This window comes from Eptesicus fuscus, chromosome 14, assembly GCF_027574615.1.
Source record: "Eptesicus fuscus isolate TK198812 chromosome 14, DD_ASM_mEF_20220401, whole genome shotgun sequence".
In the NCBI taxonomy this organism is placed as follows: domain Eukaryota; kingdom Metazoa; phylum Chordata; class Mammalia; order Chiroptera; family Vespertilionidae; genus Eptesicus; species Eptesicus fuscus.
Genome location: NC_072486.1, coordinates 31,155,706 through 31,180,396, shown reverse-complemented (window position 1 = coordinate 31,180,396; position 24,691 = coordinate 31,155,706). Strand labels below are relative to the sequence as shown.

At 40.8% G+C, this 24,691-nt stretch overlaps 1 protein-coding gene and 1 pseudogene across 1 annotated transcript in view; one reads left to right on the top strand and one right to left on the bottom strand.

Annotated features, from left to right (window-relative positions):
* Positions 1-24,691, bottom strand: part of ABCB1 (ATP binding cassette subfamily B member 1) — a 77,934-nt gene that overhangs the window by 26,014 nt on the left and 27,229 nt on the right. Inside the window, exons 8-17 of the mRNA XM_008151163.3 lie at positions 21,288-21,412; positions 13,829-14,000; positions 9,105-9,218; positions 8,844-8,954; positions 8,548-8,673; positions 8,241-8,444; positions 7,298-7,468; positions 4,443-4,604; positions 2,649-2,825; positions 1,813-1,959 (exon numbers count right to left, since the gene is read on the bottom strand). Coding sequence (XP_008149385.3) covers positions 1,813-1,959; positions 2,649-2,825; positions 4,443-4,604; positions 7,298-7,468; positions 8,241-8,444; positions 8,548-8,673; positions 8,844-8,954; positions 9,105-9,218; positions 13,829-14,000; positions 21,288-21,412 — 1,509 coding nt within the window. The remainder of the gene's footprint in view (positions 1-1,812; positions 1,960-2,648; positions 2,826-4,442; positions 4,605-7,297; positions 7,469-8,240; positions 8,445-8,547; positions 8,674-8,843; positions 8,955-9,104; positions 9,219-13,828; positions 14,001-21,287; positions 21,413-24,691) is intronic.
* Positions 9,492-11,223, top strand: LOC103294046 (DNA-directed RNA polymerase II subunit RPB4-like; annotated as a pseudogene).

Sequence of the window (24,691 nt, the reverse complement as noted above, 5' to 3'; positions counted from 1 at the left end):
TGGATCTACAGCCATCTGACCCAGCACCCCACATGGAGACACTTCCAGAGATGGGCAGAAGAGCTACTAGGATGTACTGGGCTCTAGGAACGCAGAGAATAACCACTCCACAGGGGAAGAAAGCAAACACCACTCTAAATAGTGAGCCCAAATCCGTGTTGTAACAGCCACACACCGATTGGCTTCACCCAGACAATTTTATTCTTTGTAAAGAAAAAAGCTTTTTAGAAAAAAATTAATTTTTCTTGATGTCATTCCAACAACAATAATAGCTACCCATCAGTGAGTTTTCCCTCTGTGCCAGGCACTATTCTAAGCAAATTCATGTATACTACTCCTGCTATCCTCACAACCACCTCCTGAGGTTTAGTTTACTAGCATCACTATTTTACACAGAGGAAAACTGAAGTACAGAGAGGTTAATTAACATATTCAACGTAACACAGCCAAGCAAGCGATGATCCAGGGATATAAACCCAAGCAATCTAACTCACAGCCCACAACCTGAACTCTGTGTTACAAACCTTCAGTGAGGCAGATGGCTGATGGCCTACCTAATAATATCTAGGAGCTAATGTGTCAGTCTGGACCACCTGCTTTTAAACCTATTGTTATGTAAGGAGTGAGAAAAACAAAAAAAATCCTTAAATTGAGCTTTTGTTGTACACAGCAAAAACCCATTCCTATCTAATCCAATTCCTTTTTTTCCCCTAATGTCTCCCTCTCTGCCTGCAAGACCAATGTTAGAAGAAGAACTGGCAAAATATAGGCCACCAGCCAAATGTTTATGTAACGTTTTAACATGACAACTTTTGCACTACAATGGCAAGGTTGAGTATTTGCCACAGAGACCATCTGGCCTACAGAGCCTAAAATATTTACTATCTTATCCTTGATAGAAAAAATTTGCTAAACTCCTGACCTAGAACATATGCTCCATGCAATCGGATCCTGTCTCCTTCTTGTTACATTTTCAGCCCATAGAACAGTAGCTGGCACAAAGCAGACACTGAAAAAATATTTCTTGAATGAATACATTAAACATATGAATGCCAACCTGAAATAAGTTAGCCAGGCATGGGTAGACCTGAATATTTATGGCATTTTTTGATATAATCAAAAAAGTTAGTGTTTGGCCTATGTTTTATGTAGTGACCCATTTCTTTTTCCATAGTATTTCCAGGAGTTAGGGCCAGGGTATCCTCAGCTTGAGATTTGAATATCTGTCACTAAAAAAGAAAGCATTCCTGCCTGGGTTGTAACTGTTTTGTTGAAAATGCCATCATTAAAAGCAAGTGCAAACCAATGTATGACAACTGCAATCTTTTGGAAGCTGTTCCATTTGTTTGCATCTTAATATATGAGATGGACTTCTTATGGAGGCAGCAAGCTAGGCCTGCTCATGTCTTGATAAGTGCGTATGTCAGAGAAGAGTTCCCTCTCAAGCCAGTCTGACAAATAAATACACGAGGGACTCTCTCTGCCTGGTGGTGATAGGACAGCTCATGACGTTCCCTCAGAGCCTAGTGAGGGCAGGGAAGGTTCAGTCACCTAGTCAGTTTCATCGACTACTTCAGGGTTCTGGTCCCCTGGGCCCTAGAGAACCCGACGGCCAGCACAAAGGGAGAGTTAAAAAAAAAAAAATGAGCTTTCCTATCCCAAACCAGACTTCTATTCTTACATCTTTAAGCTGCTTAGTTTCATAGGAAGGTACATGTTCTCTGTGGCTTTCATATACAATTATCAAATATAAACAGTCCATTCTTTAGTCAGGACTCACAAGTAAATCCAGAAGTAAACATCAACACTCACCCCTATGATCTTTGAAAATATCACCGAAAATGCTGGTTGCAGGCCTCCATTTACAATGGCACAAAATGTACCCACCACAAAATAAGGCCATTCGGTGATATTCAGCTTTAGAATCCTCCAAAAGGTGACTGGAGGTAAATCTTCATCCTGGAAAACACAAAACAGTTCAACAGGCTAGTAAGAAAAAGAATTGATACTTCATTGATTTAATGATGAACAGTTCTTCCACATACAAAAAAAATTTAATGAATGTATCCAATTCTTATTTCCTAATCCATTGATGGTTCTTTAGCTGAAAAAAAACACAAAAATAAAAACATGCCTGGCCAGTGTTGCTCAGTTGATTGAGCGTGGACCCATGCACCAAGAGGTCACTGGTTTGATGCCCAGTCAGGGCACATGCCTAGCTTGGAGGCTCAATCCCTAGTCGGTCATGCAGGAGACAGCCGATGAATGTTTCTCTCAAAGATTTTTCTATCTCTCCCTCTCCCTTCCTTCTTCTTTAAAATAAAAAATACAAATACTTAAAAAAGCACTGACTGTTACGCCTCTATTTTTAAAGAAATAAATGATATTTCCACAAACATGACAAGAATATTTACAAGTAGGGATTTAAGAATAGAAATGTTTATATTTGAAGACCTATTATAATTTGTCTCTTCACATGATACATTTTAATTTTATAATTCTTGACCTATAAATTATCATTCATAAATTTAAACCCAAGTCTAAAATGTTGAGATTTTGGTTTGTGGAACACTCTGGGGGATAGGATGGGAGGATTCTGGATAACCCTTGCTTGTTCCCACGCCTACCCCAGCCCTAGCCCTCCGTACCAAGGCCTCTTTCTCACTAAGCTTTCTGTCTTGGCTTTGTGGTGCACGGATACTCTTGCGAGATGATCTTCTTCTTACTAGACTGGATCCTGAATCTTTTGGAGACATTTCCAAGGCATCCATTTCACTTTTGGATTCACTCACTTCATTTTCCAATTCAATTTCATTTCCTCTTGTCTAAAATAAACAAGATATATTCATAAGCTGGTTAGGCTCAGTTAACCTATGAGAATTAGTCACTGAATATCACATATCCAGGAAAATGGCAATCTGAGTACATATACAGGAAAGGATAAAGTTAAACTGCTATTTCTTTTTTTTTATAATATATTTGAAAATTAAAACCACTGAATAAGAAGGATTCCCACTAAATATGCTAAAATGGCATGGCATCACTCCACACAGCTGATCTAGTCATCTGTTTTGTGGGTGGTTTTGGCTCAGTCTTGTTTGCTTTGGACCAGTGCTGTCAACAGAAACATGGTATAAGCCACCCTGTGAGCCACAGCTGTCATGTCAGATTTTCTCAGTGGCCACATTAAAAAGTGTGAGACAAGTACTATCAATTTTTTTGTGTGAATTTATTTTTTTATTTTTTTATTTTAATCATTCTTTATTGTTGCAAGTATTACATCTGTCCCCTTCTTTCCCCCATTGACCCCCTCCCGCCCGCCCCCAGGCCTTCAGCACCCTATTGTCTGTGTCCATGAGTTATGTATATATGCATACAATGTCTTTGGTTGATTACCTCCCCCTCCACCCACTCTCCCCCCGACCCCTCGCCTTCCCTATGAGATTCTGCACTCTGTTCCATGCTTCCATGTCTCTGGATCCATTCTGTTCATCAGTTTATTTTGTTATTTAGATTCCACATATGAGTGTGATCATGTGATACTTGTCTTTCTCTGACTGACTTATTTCACTTAGCATGATACTCCCCAGGTCTCTCGATGCTGTCTCAAAGAGTAAGAGATTCTTCTTTTTTATGCTGCATAATATTCCATGGTATAAATGTACCATAGCTTTTTTATCCACTGATCTACTGATGGGCACTTGGGCTGTTTCCAGATTTAGCTATTGTAAATTGTGCTGGTATGAACATAGGGGTGCATACATTCTTTCTGATTGGTGTTTCGGGTTTCTTAGGATATATTCCTAGAAGTGGGATCACTGGGTCAAATGGTAGTTCCATATGTAATTTTGGGGGGAAACTCCATACTGTTTTCCATAATGGTTGCACCAATCTGCATTCCCACCAGCACTTGTCATTTGTTGATTTGTTGATAGTAGACATTCTGGCAGGTGTGAGGTGATACCTCATTGTTGTTTTAATTTACATCTCTCTGATGATCAGTGACTTTGAGCATTTTTTCATATGTCCCTTGGCCAATAATATCAGTTTTAATTACATATTTTATTTAACCTAATGTATCTAAGACATTAGCATTTTAACATGTAATCAGTGCAAATATTTATTGAAATATTTTGCATTCTTTTGTACTAAGTCTTCAGAATCTGGAATGCATTTTCTGCTTACAAACACTTCAATTCAGATTAACCACTGTTCTGTTCAACAGCCACATTTAAACCTTTTTAGACTTTAACTTTCTCTAATGAGCCTTCTTTAAAGAGAAATAAAATATCTAAAACAGTGGTCTGTTCCTAAATCCCTCAAGTATTTTCCCTCCCACTTCTCAAGATAATCAAATCAACTTACATTTACTTATAGCACTAAATATAGTAAAATCAGTATATACCTGAGATACTTTAGGAAAATCTGGAGTTAGACTGTACCTGCATTGTGACAAGTTTGAAGTAAATGCCTTTCTCTTTCATGAGTTCATCATGATTTCCTTTCTCTACAATGACTCCATTATCAAAACCAGCGATGACATCAGCATTACGGACTGTAGACAACCGATGGGCTATCACGATGGTGGTCCGGCCTTTTCTGGCCTAAAGAGAGGAAAATTTGACTTTTGAACACATGAACAATTTTATGCAAAAATTTATTCATTCAACTTGTGTTAACTGAGTAGCAATGCCTTGCACACTGTAAAACCATCCAAGCTATATAATGTAGTCTCTGGCTTTAGTAAATATATAGTCAATTGATATGGGCTTAAATGATGCTTTATTATATAACTAGGGGCCCGGTGCACGAATTCGTGCATCAGTGGGGTCCCTCAGCCTGGCCTGTGGAATCTGGCAGAAACAGGCTCTCTGACATCCCCTGAGGGGTCCTGGATTGCGAGAGGGAACAGGCCAGGCCAAGGGACCCCATTGGTACACAATTGGGGCCAGGGAGGGATGCCAGAGGTTGGCCTTCCGGGGAGGGACTGTGGGAGGGCTCCAGGGCATGTCTGGCCTGTCTCCTTCAGTCCCGATCGGTCAGACCCCAGCAGCAAGCTAACCTACCAGTTTGAGTATCTGCCCCTGGCGTCAGTGCACATCATAGCGAGTGGTTGAGCGGCCATAGCATATCATTAGCATATTATGCTTTGATTGGTTGAACGGATGACTAGATGACCAGACACTTAGCATATTAGGTTTTTATTATATAGGATAAGGATAAGTATAAATATGATAGTCACATCTTATTATTATGTACAACTCTAAGTCTATCAGCCTAAGTTAGCAGTAATAATTACGGGCTTATTCAAAGTAAAAAACTCTACAGCCCAGGCATTGGCCAATCAGAGCAGACACAGGCCCGGGTGCACGCTAGCTATGTCACAGGATATCTGGAGGATCAAGACAGACAGTAAGTAAGAGGCAGCACAGTCCAGATAGACTTCAGCGTCACGCTGATCTCACCTCATATCTTAGTTCTGCCATTTATGAATTCCAGTGTTTAATCCAAATCTGTTAACCTGCGTGAGGATCAATTTATTCAAACATAAAATGGGGATGGTAATAGTACTCATTTTTCAGAATAAGTGTGATACTAAATAAAATAATGCACATGAAGCACTGTGACATATACACACGGGAGGTTCTAAGTAAATGATACTTGGACTCGGTGAAGCACTATGGAAACACTGAAGAGCTATAGATATTTTTAAATGCCAATCTCATTGTTATTTTAAAACAAAACACAGCCAGATAACCAGAACTTGTATGAGATTTCTTGAGGTTTTGTAACTTTACCAATGCTTATGATATTTGGTACTCTATATTTTTCTTCTGGAACAAAATTCTCAATACAAATTACCAAAAAAGATATCAAGATTAATATGAGAAAAGGTGGAAAACTCTAAGGAAAAAAAGACATGTAGGAAAATTAGGTAGTAGGAACTAGAAAGTAGAGAAGACAATGGCTCAATTCTTTAGATGTTTTCAAGAAAAGGATTACAAAATAAGTGTTTTTTAATTTTTTAATACTTTTTTGTTGATTTTTAGAGAGAGAGGAAGGAAGCAGGAGAGAGAGAAATATTGGTGTGAGAGGGAAACATCTATTGGCTGCCTCCTGCACCCTGGGCATGTGTCCTGACTGGGAATCGAACCAGCAACCTTTCAACCAACTGATCCACACCAGCCAGGGCAGCAGAAAGTATTTTTAAATGCAACCTTTTAAAATAGTTTTTATTTATAAGTTAATACTGTTGTAGAATAATAAGAAAACACAGATGTGAAATTACAGATAAGCATAGCGAAATAGGAAAACACCACACAATTTTTATAACCTTTTTCCTCCCTCAACAATCTATTAAGCACAATGACAGGATGTTTAAAGGAACATGCAGTGTTGTTTTATTATTAGAGAGAGGAAGAGTTGGGACAAATATGAGTTCATCTTTGAATTCTACTGTGACACTTCAACTGAGAGAGCTTTTGGGTTAAAAGGTCTCCACAGTCCTCGTCCTCACAGAGCTGGCCTGGTTACGTTATATGCCAGGGACACAGCACTTAGTGCCTGGCACAGAACAAGCACTCAAATCCTCTTTGGTGAATGAGTCACACCAACCCAAGAATTGCAGGAAGGTCAAACCCTGCTGCTAGTCAAGGACATTGCATGGCCTCTCTCTGGGGGATAAGAGGTTTCTCATTTCCCATAGAGTCTTCATCAAGCCTTTAACATCTTAGAAATTAAACGTGACCCTTCAGATTATATTTCCCCCTTGTCGACAAAAGTAAAAACTCACAAAACCTCAGTAACAGGTTTTCTCTAAAACTACATTTTCAAGATTACAATAAAGACCTATTTTCCTTTGAGTCTATATTTCTCATTGTTTAATTTAAAAAATTTGCAATGAACCTTTCAAGAACCTTTTTATTCATCTCTACTTAAAAATAATAATAATAATGAAACAAACAGATCCAGAGGCCTGATTATTTTATTTTGATAGTGGAGTGGAAGGAATCACTTTAGAAGCGATTGAAAATTTACTTTTTTTAAAAAAATAATACTAAGGCCCTGGCCAGGTAGCTTCGTTAGTTAGAACATCGTCTTGATATGCCAAGTTTGTCATAAGAGAATCAACCAATGAATGTACAAATAAGTGGAACAACAAACTGATGCTTCTTTCTCTATCTACCTTGCTCACTCTCTCTCAAAAGAAATCAATAAGTAAAAATACTAAGAATAACTTATGGTGAGATGATCGTATGCTTATGGATCAGGTTGGTTTGAATTGAGGCTCACAGACCTTATCCAGGGCCACCTGAACCACTGCTTCACTTTCAGTGTCCAAGGCCGACGTGGCCTCATCCAGCAGCAGGATCTTGGGGTTGCGAACCAGGGCCCGAGCGATGGCGATTCTCTGTTTCTGTCCCCCACTCAGCTGCGCCCCTCTCTCTCCAACCAGGGTGTCAAATTTCTACAACACAGAAAACACAGGATGATTTAGCAAAAGCACAAGCTATCCCAGCTCCCGTTTTAAGATGGGAAGGGATCCCCTGGGTCCGTGGTCGGCAAACTGCGGCTCGCGAGCCACATGCGGCTCTTTGGCCCCTTGAGTGTGGCTCTTCCACAAAATACCACGGCCTGGGCGAGTCTATTTTGAAGAAGTGGCGTTAGAAGAAGTTTGTTGTTTTTTTTTTAAATGAATTTCTTTTTTTTTTTTTTTTAATATATTTTACTGATTCTTTACAGAGAGGAAGAGAGAGGGATAGAGAGTTAGAAACATTGATGAGAAAGAAACATCGATCAGCTGCCTCTTGCACACCCCCTACTGGGGATGTGCCCGCAACCACGGTACATGCCCTTGACCGGAATCGAACCTGGGACCCTTGAGTCCGCAGGCCGATGCTCTATCCACTGAGCCAAACCGGTTTCAACTAGAAGAAGTTTAAGTTTAAAAAATTTGGCTCTCAAAAGAAATTTCAATCGTTGTACTGTTGATATTTGGCTCTGTTGACTAATGAGTTTGCCGACCACTGCCCTAGGTAATACGATCCAGTTCCTTGAAACTTAGCAATAACCAGCCCTCTTTTTAAAAAATATGACTGGCTGCTAGAGCTTTAAAATCTGAAGTAGTCTGGGTTTCCCTTCTTAGAAGATGCCTCCAGATCACAGTTTCCTAACTTGTTAAGCATTAGGTCAGCATTCTAGTCTTTGAACCTCTGGCGTGACAAAGATCAAGGACTTACATTAGGCAGTTTCATGATAAAGTCATAGGCATTGGCTTCCTTGACAGCTTTCTCAATCTCATCCATGGTGACATTTTCACGGCCATAGCGAATGTTTTCGGCTATTGTGGTGGCAAACAACACAGGCTCCTGACTCACCACACCGATAATTTCCCGCAGATACCTTACGTTTATGGTCCTGATGTCCTGTCCATCAATGCTGACCTGAAATGAAAAGTGTGAATTTTATCCACTGCGGCATGGTAGCGTGTGGCCTGCAATGGCACTGTGATGGCTGCGGCATCTAGCCCAGCCAGCGCCCTCTCACCATGCCCTCCGTGGGGTCGTACAGCCGCTGCATCAGCTGGACCGTCGTGCTTTTCCCACAGCCGCTGTTCCCAACCAGGGCCACCGTCTGCCCACTCCGAACCTGCAGGTTGAGGCCCTTCAAGATCTGGGAGGACGAATGAGAAATAAACTTAACAGCAATACACAGGACTACGAATGGACAGTTGAATTCAAAGCGAGGGTTTAATATTCATATTATTTTAAAGTCTCTAAAGGAAAGTATGAGAAATTACTCAGTACATCACTGAATCATTGATTAATCATTTATCATTGTACCTTAACTTCTTTTCGAGATGGGTAACTGAAGTGCACATTTGTGAATTCCAAATTTCCATGAATATTATCTGGTTTATGCCCATTCTTCGAATAACTGTCAATGCTTGGCTTCTAAACAGAATAAAATATCAGAAGATTTGACTAGGTTACACCAACTACTTTGAGTGACATTTGTGGAGAGTTGGAGCAAGTGATAAAGAAATCTACTTTTTAACTAGAAACACTTTTAAATGGCTGGGTAAACAGCCAGCTGAGACTTACATTATCAATTATCTTGAAGATTTCATATGCTGCTCCTCTTGCATTTGCAAATGCTTCAATGCTTGGAGATGCCTGTCCAATACTAAAAGCCCCAATTAATACGGAGAAGAAGACCTGAGGAATGTGAAGGGAAAGCGTCAAGTTACTGAGGTACTGTTTAAACAATTTTTCTCATACTCTTTTTTTCTTAATACAACTTATTAAATTTTAAAATGGCAAGGCAACATATACCTAGCAAATACTGGGTGTTAAAAATATTTTTAAATATTTAATAGTTTAAGTACTTTTCAACTTAGAATGCAGGATTAGTCTTACTTGCTCAGTGAGACAACTGTGTAAATTCTATAGGACCAGAATATTATAATAGGATATTTTAATATTTATTGAATGGCCAAGAATTTTGGTTTAGACCATCAGCAGATAGAGGAAATAAACCCTAGTAGGAGACACACAAGGTCTAGGTCTGAATCCTGGACTAAGCGCTAATTGGCTATATGTCTCCAGGCAATTCTTCTAGAGTTTCTGGGTTTCAATTTTTCATTTGAAAAAATGGGCACGATTCTATTTTTCATACCCAGCAACCTTAGAGCTGGTGTATCAAATGAAACAGTATATATAAAAATATTTTGTAAATTATACAGCACACACACCTAAGCCACTATTCTTTACCAGGTTGTTTTTTTTTCCCCCTCTACCAAACTGTTCTCTTTGAGGTCATGTAAACAGGTTTTGATTTTGCCCAAATCAGTTTCTTATTGATAAAGACCTGGCTTTGATTTTGTTTCTCATCCAGGTTAAAGAGAACTAATGTCACTATTCCTTTCTTTCTACACCACACAGTAACTTTAGTCCCCAAGAATTTACATACAAGGAATTCTGCTAAGTGACTCTATATTCATTTTTATCAATTAGTCCTTACAACAATACTGCCATTTCTATTTGGCAAAAGATGTACGAAGGCTTGAAAAGTCTATGTGGCCGCCCCAAATCATACAGCTAAAAGTTATAGGCTGGAATTTGAAACACGTCAGCCTGATATCAAATCCTGTGCTTGCTCCTACTCTCGATGGTTCCAGTTTGAAAGGCAGATCTGTGTTCAGTGAATACTGGATTTAAAACTGCCTATCTATATCACAATTAAGCAGAATACTTCTCTTATCAACCAAGGCCCACCCACAGTATCACTATCCTAATAAAAGCTTTTTGGTTAAAACCATTCTTAACTGAAGAGCCCTATACATTGTAGATGAGGCAACAGTCTGAAAAAACAAGAGACACAATTATCAGACCCACACTCCCAACCTATTTCCTGAGAAAGGGAACTGTTTTTAAGGGACTCAACCAAATGGGGTCTGTCATTAACTAAATATACTTATGCTTAGCCTATGAAAAAGGAACCAAGTGACACTTCTAATAATATGTACTTTATTAGATCAAGATGCAGACTGAGCCCGACCTGTGTGGCTCATTTGATTGAGCATCGTTCCAGGCACCAGGAGGTTGTGAGTTCGATTCCATGTCAGGGCACATGCCCCGGTCATGGGCTCGATCCCCAGTAGGGGGCATGCAGGAGGCAATCAATTGATGTTTCTCTCACTCCCTCTCCCTTCCTCTCTCTGAAATCAATAAAAACATATATATATATATGTATATATATATTTTTTTAAAAGATGTAGATTCAGGCTTCTGCTTCCGGTGGTGGAAGTGACGGCGCAGCGATGGTGGCGGGCTGGCGGCGTGGAGGAGGATGCCTCACAGCTCCTCTTCCCCAAAGAGTCTGAAACAGCTGAGACACTTCTAAATTCAGAAGTTCACATGCTTCTGGAGCATCGAAAGCAACAGAATGAGAGGGCAGAGGACGAACAGGAGCTTTCTGAGGTCTTTATGAAAACTTGAAACCACACAGCTCATTTCAGAAACAGAGACCATTGCCAGTGTCCGCAGCTTATTGCCCCAGAAGAAGTTTCATAAGTTTGAGTTGGCCTGTTCGGCCAACCTTTGTCCAGAGACTGCTGAGGAGTCCAAGGCTCTGATCCCAAGCCTGGAGGGGCGATCTGAAGATGAGGAACTGCAGCAAGTCCTTGATGACATCCAGACCAAGCGCAGCTTTCAGTATTAATCTCCAACTTCACCCTGCTGCCGAGGGAGCCCCACCCAGCATCACACCACTGTCTCTGGGGATCTGAAATCCTATCACAGAAGACACTGGGGATACTGTGGGTACAACAACCCCGCTGGGTCTTGGTTTGGGTTGCTGTTTCAGACTTGGCTGTTAGATCATGACAACCACAGAGTCTTGTTGGAGAGGCCTTGCCGTGGCTGCTTGTTGGCTTCCTGAGCTCACCTCTGCAGAGGGGGAGGTGGGGTGATGTGCATATAAACTACTAGAAGCCCAGTGCACGAAATTCGTGCATGGGTTAGGTCCCTAGGCCTGGCCAGCGATCAGGGCTGATCTCTGGGGTGATCGGCAGGGTGAATGGCAGGCCTGAGCTGGCACCCGCCTTGGCTGGCCTGGGGCCTGTGGGCTGGGGGCAGCTCCTGCATTGTGCATCTGCCCCCTAGGGGTCAGTGTGTGTCATAGTGACTGGTCATTCCACTGGTCATTCGGCTGCAATTTGCATATTAGGCTTTTATTATATAGAATGCTGTTGACTACCTCATACCATGGATTTTGGTCCCCATGTAATTTTTTATTCCTTATATTTCATGTTTTGATTTCAATGTGTTTATAGTTTTTGAAACTATAATAGAGCATATAAAACTGATATGGTAAACAACAGTCTTATCTAAATGTACAAGGAAGAATTAAACCGGACCTGTATCAATGTTTGAAATTCTTGAAGATAGGATGATGGTGTTGATTACCAGAGAGAGCCTTGACATTATTGTGCTTAACCAGGAGACAGGAGGAAGCTCACTGTGGAAAGCAGTTACATTGAAGGATAACTGTGCTGAGTGAGTGAGCCCATAGCCTTGAGCTAGAGGGCACTTTGCCTTTTTTCTTGCACAGTTGCAGAATGTACTAGTAGTTTTGGAGTAAGTGATTCTAATGTACTTAATTTGTCACTCCCAAACTAAGATTTCTTTTTCTTCATGCCAGACATGAAGGTCTCAACACTTTGTTGTTGTTTGTGTTTTTTTTAATCCTCACCGGAGGGTATTTTTCCACTGATTTTCAGAGAGAGGGAAAGAGAGAGAAATATCAATGTGAGAGAGACACATGGATTGGTTGACTCCTCCACGTGCCCTGACCAGAGAGGATCCTGCAACCAAGGTACATGCCCTTGGCTAGAGTCGAACCTGGGACCTTTTGGTCCATAGGCCAGCACTCTATCCACTGAGCCAAACCGGCTAGGGCAACACTTTGAAATCTCTTTGTATGTGGCATCTCATCCCAAACTCTGGCTGGTTCTTGGCCACAGGTGTTTCCTGATGGGGTGTTCTGGAAGGGCAAGAGTCTGCCTCTTCCTGAAACACTACAGCGAAACATTTTTAAGAGCTAAACATTTTAGCTTTGATTTTTATGAAGGGAAATATGCCTGTTTTCTTCACAATTTGGGATTATTTTGTTGTTGGCTCCAAATGAACCCATGATCTAAGGAGGAGGTTGAGGCCCTGGCTGGTTTGTCTCAGTGGATAGAGTGTTGGCCTGCGGACTGAAGGGTCCCAGGTTCGATTCCGGTCAAGAGCACATAGAAACATCTATGATTCTCTCTCATCATAGATATTTCTCTCTCTCTGTCCCTTTCCCTTCCTCTCTGAAATCAATAAAAATATACTTTAAAAAAAGAGGTTGAGGAAAGAACAAAGTTGGCTTTAAACGTCAAGATAGTTTTATATTAGCTGCTGACTAAGACAAAAATAAAATGTTTTTATTTTTATAAATTCTTAAAAAAATAAAATAAAATAAATAAAAAAGATGTAGATTCAGCTTGGTTAGTGAACAGTTCATTGTCTTTAAATACAAAAGGAGAGCAACAAATGGCAAGCCTTCTATACTTGTACAAAGATCTAAATGGCAAAGCAATGTCAAACAGCACATTCTTTTAAGAATAACACTTTAGCCCCAACCATTTTGGCCTCAGTGGATAGAGCGTTGGCCTGCGGACTCAAGGGTCCCAGGTTCGATTCCGGGCAAGAGCATGTACCTTGGTTGCGGGCACATCCCCAGTGCGGGGTGTTCAGTAAGCTGCTGATGGATGTTTCTCTCTCATCAATGTTTCTGACTCTCTCTCCCTCTCCCATCCTCTCTGTAAAAAAAAAAAATCAATAAAATATATATATTTTTAAAAAAGACTATCACTATATGCTTCCAAAAATTGGTTAGGTATACTAGCTGTCATTCAAAAGATTTTGAAAAGAAATTCAAGTGTATTTTGCCATTTGTTATTAGGAATAGTAAATCAGAAAATAAAAACAAAGTGCTTAGCTATAGTGTCTGGCACGAAGAAATAATCTCAACTAATGAAAAGTTTATGCTATAGAGACTGGTGATGTTAGTATTACTCTAGGCCACAGGATAGACTTTTCAAGGGGGATTACAAAAAAGACAAAACTGATTGTTGAATACACCTAATTTCCTTACCACTTTTCAACCTAATAGTGCATGTCTGTGTTATTCACTCGTTCTTCAAGATGTATTCTCCAACAGTCAAGCCAACACCACACTGCAATTTCATTGGCATTTTAAACAGTGATTCTTTTCTTAATATAATATCACTTACAGTGAGTACTTTTCCAATAGAGTATTTTTCTGAAAGGACCAAGGAGGTCCCATACCAGAATGCCAGAGCATATGATGCATAGATCAGCAGGAAAGCAGCGCCCATAGAGATGTTGGCCGTAATAGCTTTCCTTATCCCGATTCTTTTAGCTTCTTCTAAATTTTTGTTGTACCTGGGAGGAGTAACAAAAATGATCACATATACTCATAAACATGTGAAATGGTCAATACAGCATGATGCTTATTGAGGACTTAGAATGTGCCCAGCCCCGTGGTAGGTGTTTTACACATATTTTCTTCTTTTGTCCATACATTGACCCTAGAATGTTAGAACTATTTAATCTCTTCTTGTAGAGGAGGAAACTGAGTCTTACAGAGATTAATTGGTGGGGGGAGTCTTCTAAAAGCCTCTTTTCTGTTGGCCTTAGCAACAGTGAAATAAGTGGAATAATAGTTAGCAAACTTCTAACACTGGCATTGTTTCATACACAAAACAAAACAGACACTATGAACACTGTACTTTCCCTTACAATCTGCATGCTTTTGAAATCCTACCTAATAAAATGGTAATATGTAAATTACCATCACTCCGCTACACCCACGATTGGGCCAGCAGGAGGCGCAGGGGGTGGGACTCGGGGTAGCCGATTGGGCCAGTGGAACGCTGAGCTCGCGTTGCCAGCAGCAGCGCAAGCTCAGCGTCTGCGCCATGGCTGTGCTGTGGCACAGAAGGGGCCTCTGGGGCAGCGAGCTCATGTCCGGCCGAGAACCATCAAAAGCGGGGGAGCTGGGTGCCTGTCTGCTCCGGCACCAGCGGACAGGCACCCAGCTCCCCCACGATCGAAAGCGTGTAGGGGACCCTACAATTGCATGATTCAATCATGCACTAGGCCTCTAGTGTATTAATAAAATGAAGATATAATGCTAGGAAGTGTTCAACATAAGTAAGCTCTTTACATCTCTGAATATTATAGCAGCTTTGGAGACAGTCTGCACCCCATCCTGCATCCCTGTGGGTCTACTAGAAGAACCAACTGAAAGAAAACAAGTGAGGAAAAGGGTGAAGAAATAAAATGGAGTCATTTTGGTCAAGCTGCTAAATTATTCAAATCAAGTAGGCTGAGGCATGAAGTGTTTCTATTCCTGCTTTAACAGCTGGGAAATGAAAACTTTTGAATTTCCCAGTCTTGTTTCAATGCCCAGATATTTATTTAACTGCAGATAACCCTCTGACTATCCTCTAAAGAACTCGGGGCAAGACCAGACCTCCTGGTGCCTATCCTCCACACCACGTGGCATCCATCATCCAGATCACCTGACATCTGACTGGTAATGGTTCTGGGCCAATCGTGGGGCTAAGGATGCAGGACTGATTATTCCCAAGGATGTGAGAATAACTTTCTTTCCTCATCAAACACTTCTGGGGTTTTGCCTCGCTGTGTTTCTAGTTTGCATACTATAAGAACCGTGAATAAATCTTTGTCATTTATTTCTAGCAAAGCTCCCAGTCTCTTTTGAATTTGTTCAACATATGTGTAGGAGCATTTTGTGAATTGTTATGCAATACATTCTACATTTAAATAAACTATGTAGTTTATCTTATTTCCATCGACATTTATTTAAAAAAAAATCACTGACCTGAAAAAATGATCAGGCTTAAAAATATATAATAATCCCTCACTGTGTATCAGCGTCCCCTCCCTTAGTCTTTCTACACATTGCCTACATCCTATTCCCTCAGTCACCGCCCCCAACATGGTCATGTCATGGCTGCCCGCTGCTGGAAGAAGGGGCTCTGGCCTGATGGTTCGGGTCACCCACCCCAGGCCTCAAGGACTGAGAAAATAAAAATCTCAGCACATTGAGGACCTTGTAACCTTTTCACAGCACAATGGTCTCTATTATATTAGCCAAACTTGGAGAATACCCATGAATACTTCTTACAGAAAGTATAGCAAATTTCAACTGATTATTTTAAAAATAATAACTATGGAAATCACTATATGGTTTACAGTTTATTTAAGTGTAAAAAGTATTACATAGCACTTCGAACTATACAAAAGAGGGCAAAAGCAAGGAAGCAAATAAAAAACAATGTTGGTGTCCACTGATAAGATTTTCTCCCTCCAGTTCTAATGATTTAAAACTCTCTCCCAAACATTAATTTTCGTACTTTTTAAACCCTTGGGGATCAGTGAATATCTGATGTTAAAGTTAAAGGAGATGCTGTCTGTACTTCATCTTCATTTGAAAGGAACACAGCAGACTATTTTGCTCAAAAAGACAGATGTGGAGATAAGATAATGGGGCCCAAATTTAAAGTAAAGGAAGGATCTTTGAAAATAAAGAAACAAGGTAATATTAGTAGGGAAATAGGACAGATTATAATTAAGCTTTAAATCTGTCTTTATCCTCTTAAATCACAATGCCCTGCAGAATTTAGACCACTGCCTTATAGGAAAGGAGTTCATAATTGTTGTGATAAAAGAACTTACTTCCATATAGAATTCATATTTTGAGGTCTTTAATCTATAAAAAACATGACCATATAAATGTTATTCTAATTTTCGTTGGAGGTTTGTTCCATTAGCATGTACAGAGTGGTTCAAGCCCTGCTCAGATGGAAACATGCATTCTTTCTTGGCCTCATGACTTTGTTTAACCAGCTATGTATTAGTTGGGAAAGTCTGTCGAATGAAATTTACATGGCCCCCATGTTCGCTGAAGACCAAATTTAAACAGAACTTTATGGTGATAAAATAGTAACATATTATTAGAGTTTCTTCCTCCAAAATTGTCAATCCCCAACTTGCCAGTTTTAACCTTTGAACAAAAAATTTATCTTTGAGAAAGAGGTTTCAATGGTTGATATATATATCTCACTTCATGAGTTAATCTGAGGTGAAAAGTACTACTAGGCATAAATTATACATGATTACATTTAAGGAACGTTAACAGTATGACTCACGCCCTGTTATCTCCTTTATTTCAGTTCTTGCTTACCGAGAGACTAACGTAGAAATCTTTCACTGATAAGCTGTTGTCACATGCAGCCAGAGGAAACATTTGCACAGGAAGAAGCAACAAGGAAGAAAATAATTTAGATACCAGAAAAGAAAATGAAAAAAAGAAAGGGGTAAGGAGTGGGGGGGAGACATAAACAATAGTCCTTTTATTTTTTGATTAGCATTTCCATAAAAAAGTCACAATACAAAATCAGCTATTAAATTCACTAAAAGCATTAGTATGAAAATGGTAATTAAAGTAGGAGTTCCTAAAATTGACTAAAGTCACAACAAAAACATTGATATTTAGAAAAAATTATTCTTCTTAAATATTATAAAAATATTTACCAGCCACTTACAAGAGCAAGGAACAATTTTAATTAAGCAAATAAAAAGCAACATTAATAGATAAACATTTGCAAGACACATGCAGAGAGAGAAAAAAAATTTAATTAAGGAGAATAAAACAATTCTCTACTATTGATTAGATTCATTTTAAATTCTGGTTAATTTTCATTTTAAGTTTCCTCCTGCTAATCTGAAGAGGGAGACTTAGTTGCTTGTCTACTTGGAAGCAGAGAAGGGAAGGGGAAGAAACTGAAGGATTATATTTGGTCTCAGAATAGTTTTATCAATTCTACTTCCAGATTATATCCCAAATCTATGTACCTGTTACCCATCTCCTGGCAGCAGTCTCGATCAAGGCCACCGTAAGCCCTCTCACCTGGACTACTATTGCAGTCTTCCCACTGGCCCACCTGGCTCTACTGGTCCACTCTGCCCTCCTCCAGACCAATTACAGACAGAGAAATAATCTTTAACATAATGTGGGCACCCATTCCCTTCTTTAAGATCCTCAACCCCTTCCCTACGCCCTTGGAATAAAATCCTAACTCCTCATCACAACTTGCAATTCCCCACGTTATGGCCTGACCCACACCTTCAACAGCTTCTCTTCACTGCAATCTCCCCTGGCTCAGCTGAGCTCCAGCCACGGGAGCCTTATATTTCCTAAAGTCCTTGCCACCTCAGGACATCCAAAAGACTACTATCCCGGCCCTCACCCGGGAAGGCCATTTCTCATCCCTCCCTTCTCAGCCTAGATGGAACCTCCTCGGAGATGCCTTCCTGACCACCATATTTAAAGCAAATTTGCCCTCCTCACCTTCATCAGCACACTCTTTGATTGGTTCATTGCATGTTTTAAAAAATCTATAATCTACTTCTTTGATGTCTTTCTTATATTCCTTCTCACTTTCCTTCCTTCCCTTTTTTTTCTACCTTACTATTTTGACTAAGGATCACATATGGGTAAATATCCTCTATTTCTGATTCACTGACAATCCAGAGCCTAGCACAGTGCTTGTCATGTGGTGGATGCTGGTTAAATATGTTGAATAAATGAACTTTTAAGAAATGGGCACGCTGGAAAGAACCTTGGGCCTTCAGGCTGTAGTCTTAAATCAACTCTTAATCTCAGACAAAACTAATTTCCAATTTTCCAGGGGAGGTTGTTCTTTCAAAGATACATCCCAGTAACTCTTATCGTCTGAAGAAATGCTTCCACACATAAAATGAATCTTTGAATAGAGCTATGTAGGCCCATTTGCTTATTCTTATAATAAAAAGTTGATCACCATCTTCTCTAGGGGACAAAAATCTTTCTGTACCTACTAATTAAAGCACTCCGTTTAAAAAATATCTTGATTCCTTTACACTTTTAGTGAACTAAAATGATCAGATTCATCTAAGTTCTGCATATTGGACTTGACTCCCATTATGCCCTCTCCCTTCTACCCAGGTTATATCCCATATCTCATTATAATTTTGTTGCTAATAATCTTTCAAAAGTATCATATTTCTCAAATTTAGGATGCGATTAATTGTAGGAAGTATTGTTATTCTGTTATTCTAAGTAGCATCAGTTCACATACAGGTGGGACCCAAAGGGCTAGAGCCTCAGTATAATAAGCACATGCCACATGGAAAGTGACAGCAGGAGAACTTGAGTCTCAACCTTGGCAATAGCTAAAGGCAGGGAAAACCCTCCCCTGGGAATTTGAACTATAAGGCAGTATCCATGTAGGTCTGAAGTGTGAATTCATACTACGAGTGTAGACAAAGAAGTTAATGTAAGGTGGTCTTGGATCAGTGACCCCAGTGATTGGCACAAACCCAAGTCCCATCTGGAAGAATCGATCTCCATCCAGATCTATAGCAACTGTAAAAAGACACTGATTGTAGGGTTTATCTCAATGCCAGAGATGATGAGTTGTGACAGAAAATGTGCACCTTAGAACTGATGCAATACTATCTATTTCCTGCTGGTTCCTGGAATGCCATTTTTTTCTGAATCCTGATCAGGCACTCAGATCTTACTTTATGCTGTTAGCCTGCAGGCTCTACAGGAATTTCCATGCATACAATCATATCACCTATGAATAATGAAAATGTTGTTTCGTATTTTCCAATCATTATAGCTTTTATTTTTATTTAGTATTCTTACTCTTTGTTTCCTTGGCCTGTAGAGTATATAAATTCAGACCCTACTGTGCATAGGCCTGAGGTTTTGATTTCTATGGGGAGATGCTTTCCCCCAGCTCAGAAACGAGGCAGAAGCAGATACGCTTTGCTTGTCTCCCTGCGCTGGTGGACATCGTACTTTTCTGGCCCACCTTTCCATTGAGAAAAACTGGAAAGAACCCCAAGTTAAAACCTTCATTCTCAGTCGGCTCAAGCATCAACTATTCAGAAAGAACTTCCTGAATAACATCTCTACAAGAAACCCCATGACTCTAAAAAAGTATTTTATTTCCCAATAATATTTACCCCGCCTGGTATATTAGGTATTGTTTTATTTTATTTTATTTTATTTTATTTTATTTATTTATTTATTTTATTTTATTTTATTTTTTGTGGTTGTCTGTACCCTTCCTCTGCCCTGTTAGAATTTAAGCTCCAGGAGAAGAGGGGATTTATCTCACTGGATGTTTGCCTGGTCACTAAGGAAGACTTCTCAGTTTAGTAGTCAGACATATCTTTAGGGAAGGGCAAAAACCTTAGCAAAAAAATCAAGATAGGTCTTTCCTTTGGACTATAGTACTACCTCGTCACAAATCATTCTCAGAGGACATCTTTGTGGGGTAAAATATCGCACATGAACAAAAGGCTACTCCAAACACATTATGTACAGTTTAAAGAATAATTATACAGTGAATAACCACGTAACCACAACTGAGGTCAAGAAATGAAACACGGTCAGCGCCACAGAAACCCCCTGCTCTGTGTCCCACTATGACCCACAACTCCTTATCCCCTGGACAGGTAATCATTATCCTGGTTACCAAATTTCCCGTTTTCCTTTATGGCTTTAACAAACAATGTATAACCTCCCAAACAATACAGTTTAGTTTTTCCTATTTTCTAAAAGAAATATTCATAACCTAAAATACTATATTATCAGATGTTAATTTTAAGTAAATTCGATGGCTGCTCAGAAATCAATGAATCTGATATTCTAAATTTCAATAAATTACCATATATACTCTCAGAAGTCTAATAAAAGGGAATATAAGTAGCTGTAAGGGAAATATTAACACACAGTTAAAAAGATTTTGAACTTTTGCACAGACGTGCTTTTTAATTATATTTTTATCTTCTAAATCATGGAGCATAGCTACTGATGAGCAGCCAGGCAAGAGGGGAAATGAGCCAGAAATTAACATGTCCCCATAGATCTTACACAAAATACTCATTCAAACTTAGAAAATCAAGGATGGTATGTGTCAATTATATCAAATACAGAAATAAATAAGAATTTACTAGATGGAAACATTATCGCCAGGGATAAAATGGTTCAGCACCGAGGAACTATTTTTATGCCACTACCCACCTAGGAGTCTCTAGGAAATGCTTTGAATTAGCAGATACCAGAAGAAATTCATAGATACAGAGAACAGATTGATTATTGCCAGAGGGGAGGGGGGGTTGAGTGACTGGGTGAAAAAGGGGAAGGGATTAAGCAGTACAAATTGTTAGTTACGAATAGTCATGGGGATGTAAATTATAGCATAGAGAATACAGTCAATAATATTGTAAAAACTATGTACGGTGCCAGGTGGGTACTGGAAATACCAGGGGACCACTTTGTAAAGTATATAATTATCTAACCACTACTCAGTATGCCTGAAACCAATACAGAATAATACTGAATGTAAACTGTAACTGAAAAATTGTTTAAATGGTTAAAAAAGAAACAAGCATATGACATTAACAACAACAACAAAAAAGAAATGTACAACTAGAATCACAACTTCTCCAGAACATTAGACATGCTGTAATATGGATGAAGCTGTTTAAAGAAACATATACATTGTCAACAACACTGTCAACCTGAAGGGCATAAAAGATGACACAGAATTTAACATTCCTATCAACTCAAAAAGAGATTCAAACCTTTCCAGTTCTTTCTTCTGTCCTCCAAAAGCAATCACAGTTCGAATTGCTGCTAAGACCTCCTCAGCTACTGCTCCAGCTTTTGCATATGCAAAGAGTTCTTTATCAGTAAATGAAGATAGTATCTGTTTAAAAATGCAATTTAAGATCATGTAAATTTTTTAACAAGTTCATTTTATCATTTGTAAAGTAAAAATATATACACAGATGCTGCTGGTACATTAATATATTCATTGAACAAAATCTGTCTTTTACTTGTTTTTGGTCATGACATTCTAATTTTTAGTATACAGATATTCACTCTGTAAGACACTTTAATTCTTTTAGAACGGAGCTGATCTATATACATATATATAAGCCTAATATGCAAAGTGTCCCCTCAGGATACCAGGAGTTAAATCGGTCACTCTGACGTGTGCTGACCACCAGGGGGCGGCGTGGAACAAAGATAGGTCTCAGCCAACAGCTGGCAGCCTCTAGGGACCCTATCCGTGCACAAATTTCGTGCACTGGGCCTCTAGTATATAATAAATTCCATTAAAATATTATTTTCTCACTGAATGCTTCAGGGATCCTCATCTGAATAAATAAAACTAGGAGTTTGGAGAGATCTTAAATTAAACATAAGCAAATGTGGAAAAAGGCATCACACCAAGGAAACCCAGCAATTGCTCATGGTACTCTGGTTCAGAAGTGTGAGCCAGAAGAATGCTAGGGACAAGCAAGTTTCACATGCCAGGAAAGCTGGCACTGCTGAGCAAAACAATACATGCAGCCACCAGGGAAGGCTTTGTTTTATGGGTGTTCTCTGATTCCTCTGTCTGGTTCCTGGACATTTATTCTGTGGAAGATACAGTACAGGGTACTTTAAATACACAGGATCTCATTTATTCTTCTCAATTGCACAGTGAAGTAGGTACTATTGCCCCCACTACATCTGTGAGGAAATGGAGGGGTGAAGAGGTTACATCATTTTACAAATAAATACCCAGGCCCTAGCTGGTTTGGCTCAGTGGATAGAGCATCAGCCTGTGGACTGAAGGGTCCTGGTTTCGATTCCGGTCGGAGGCACATGCCTGGGTTGTGGGCTCGATCCCCTGTAGGGGGCCTGCGGGAGGCAGCCAATCAATGATTCTCATCATTGATGTTTCTCTCTCTCTCTCTCTCTCTCTCTTTCTCTTTCTCTCTCTCTCTCTCTCTCTCTCTCTCTCTCTCTCTCTCTCTCTCCCCCCCCCCATGCTTCCTCTCTAAAATCAATAAAAGTATATTTAAAAAAATTTTAAAAAAAAAAAAGAAAGAAAATACCCAGGATTCAAGCCTGATGCCATATGGCTTCAAAGCCTGAACGAACAGCCACTAGAGGGATTCACTCTGAAACCAGCCATTGACATGTGTGAACTCTAGTCCTAAAGGGCCCTATCATGAAAATCAAATCAGCTGGTATGGGCGAAGAGCCAAGGTTACTATTTATACCTGGAATGCCTACGTATTCAACCATCTAGCTAAAGGTTACACATGAGCAGTTCATAATACAATACTGATTAACCGTATTACACCATTTCATAAATAATTTACAGGCATTTGCGGATTCACTTGCATAAGTACTACTAGTCTATTCCTTCTTGTCATAAAGAGCTCAAAGCTGTTTTAGTTTTAACAATGCACTTCTTCCTTTGCTGTGTGTCAAGGTAAAAAGGAGCTATGGTAGATGTAGGAATGGGTGGGTGAAAGCAAATGAACACTTATTAACCACGTCCCATGGGCAGACATTGTGCTACATGCACTTATCTAACATCCCGCTGACACACCAGGCCTTGCTGCCTTCTCACAGCCATCTTCCTAGGCCAGCACCTGCCTGAATCATTCACAACGCTGGGTCTGAGCCAGGGCGTTCATTGCCGTCCCTGAGCAAACACGCTGCATAAAATGAGAGACTCATGCAATATGCTTCAGCTATTTTTCTCTTCTTCTCTTAAAACATCACCCCACAACAGTCATCCACAACTGAGGCAGGCAACAACAGGAAGATTACCAGAAATACTTTTGAATTAGGAGTTTCAAAATATGTTATTTTAAGTCACTCTTAAATATATCAAGTACCATACAAAATTCAATAAACCTGGTTCTTCCTCCTCTTCCCTCGCTGCCCCCCCCGCCCCGCCACCCATGAGATTCCATAATTATAAGCATACTAGAGGCCCGGTGAACGAAATTCGTGCACGGGGGTCCCTCAGCCCAACCTGCACCCTCTACAATCCAGGAGCTCTCAGAGGATATCCTACTGATGGCTTAGGCCCACTCCCCATGGTTCTCTGCTCTCTGCGGGGCCTGAAGGTTTCCCTGCAGCCATGGAGATGAAGCCCCCATGCCATGGTGTCGCTCTCTGCCTGCTGCCGCCATGTGCCATGTGAAGGAAGCCCCAATGCCCTGCAGTGTGCTCTGTCTGCCGGGCCTGGGGGCTTCCCAGACACGGACACACTAAGGAAGCCCCCATGCCCTGTTGTCCAGGCTCTGTCTGCGGGGCTTGGGGATGTTCCCACCACCACTGCCCACTAAGAAAGCCCCCAAGCCGTGCTGTCTGGGCTCTGTCTGCCATGTCTGGGGACTTCCCTGCCACTGCCCTACTAAGGAAGCCGCCATGCCCGGTTTTGCAGGGCCTGGTGGCTTCCCGGCTGCCGAGATCAGGAAGCCGCCATGCCCTGCTCTGCTGGCACTGGAGTCTTCCCAATCGCCTCGGCGACCATCGGGAAGACGCCATGCCCTGCTCCTCCGCTGGCTCCATGTGCGCAGGGCCTGGCGTCTTCCCGATCGCCATGGCGACAGGCCCTGCTCCTCTGCTGGCTCCGTGTGTGCAGGGCCTGGCGTCTTCCCGATAGCCGCGGCGACCATCGGGAAGATGCCATGCCCTGCTCCTCCGCCGGCTCCGTGTGTGCAGGGCCTGGCATCTTCCTGATCGCCGCGGCGACCATCGGGAAGATGCCATGCCCTGCTCCTCCGCCAGCTCCATGTGTGCAGGGCCTGGCGGCTTCCCGATCACAGCGGTGACCATCGGGAAGACGCCATGCCCTGCTCCTCCGCCGGCTCTGTGTGTGCAGGGCCTGGAGGCTTCCTGCTGCCGCAGCACTAAGAAAGCAACCATGCCCTACTCTCAGTGCTCTGTTTGCTGGTGGGACAGGCCAGACACTCCAGCAGCGGGGCTGAGGGGACTGGGCACCGCCATCTTGTGGGTATGGGGGGCCGCCATTTTTGTCGCAGAATGATGCCTAATTTGCATATTACTCTATTATTAGATAGGCTGGGTAAGCAAAACTATGGTAGAATCTTCACTAAGTGTTTTGTTTTGCTTTTGTACTTGAAGAGATCATGCCTGTTAAAAGAAACCTTCCAAACTATTCTTAGGGATA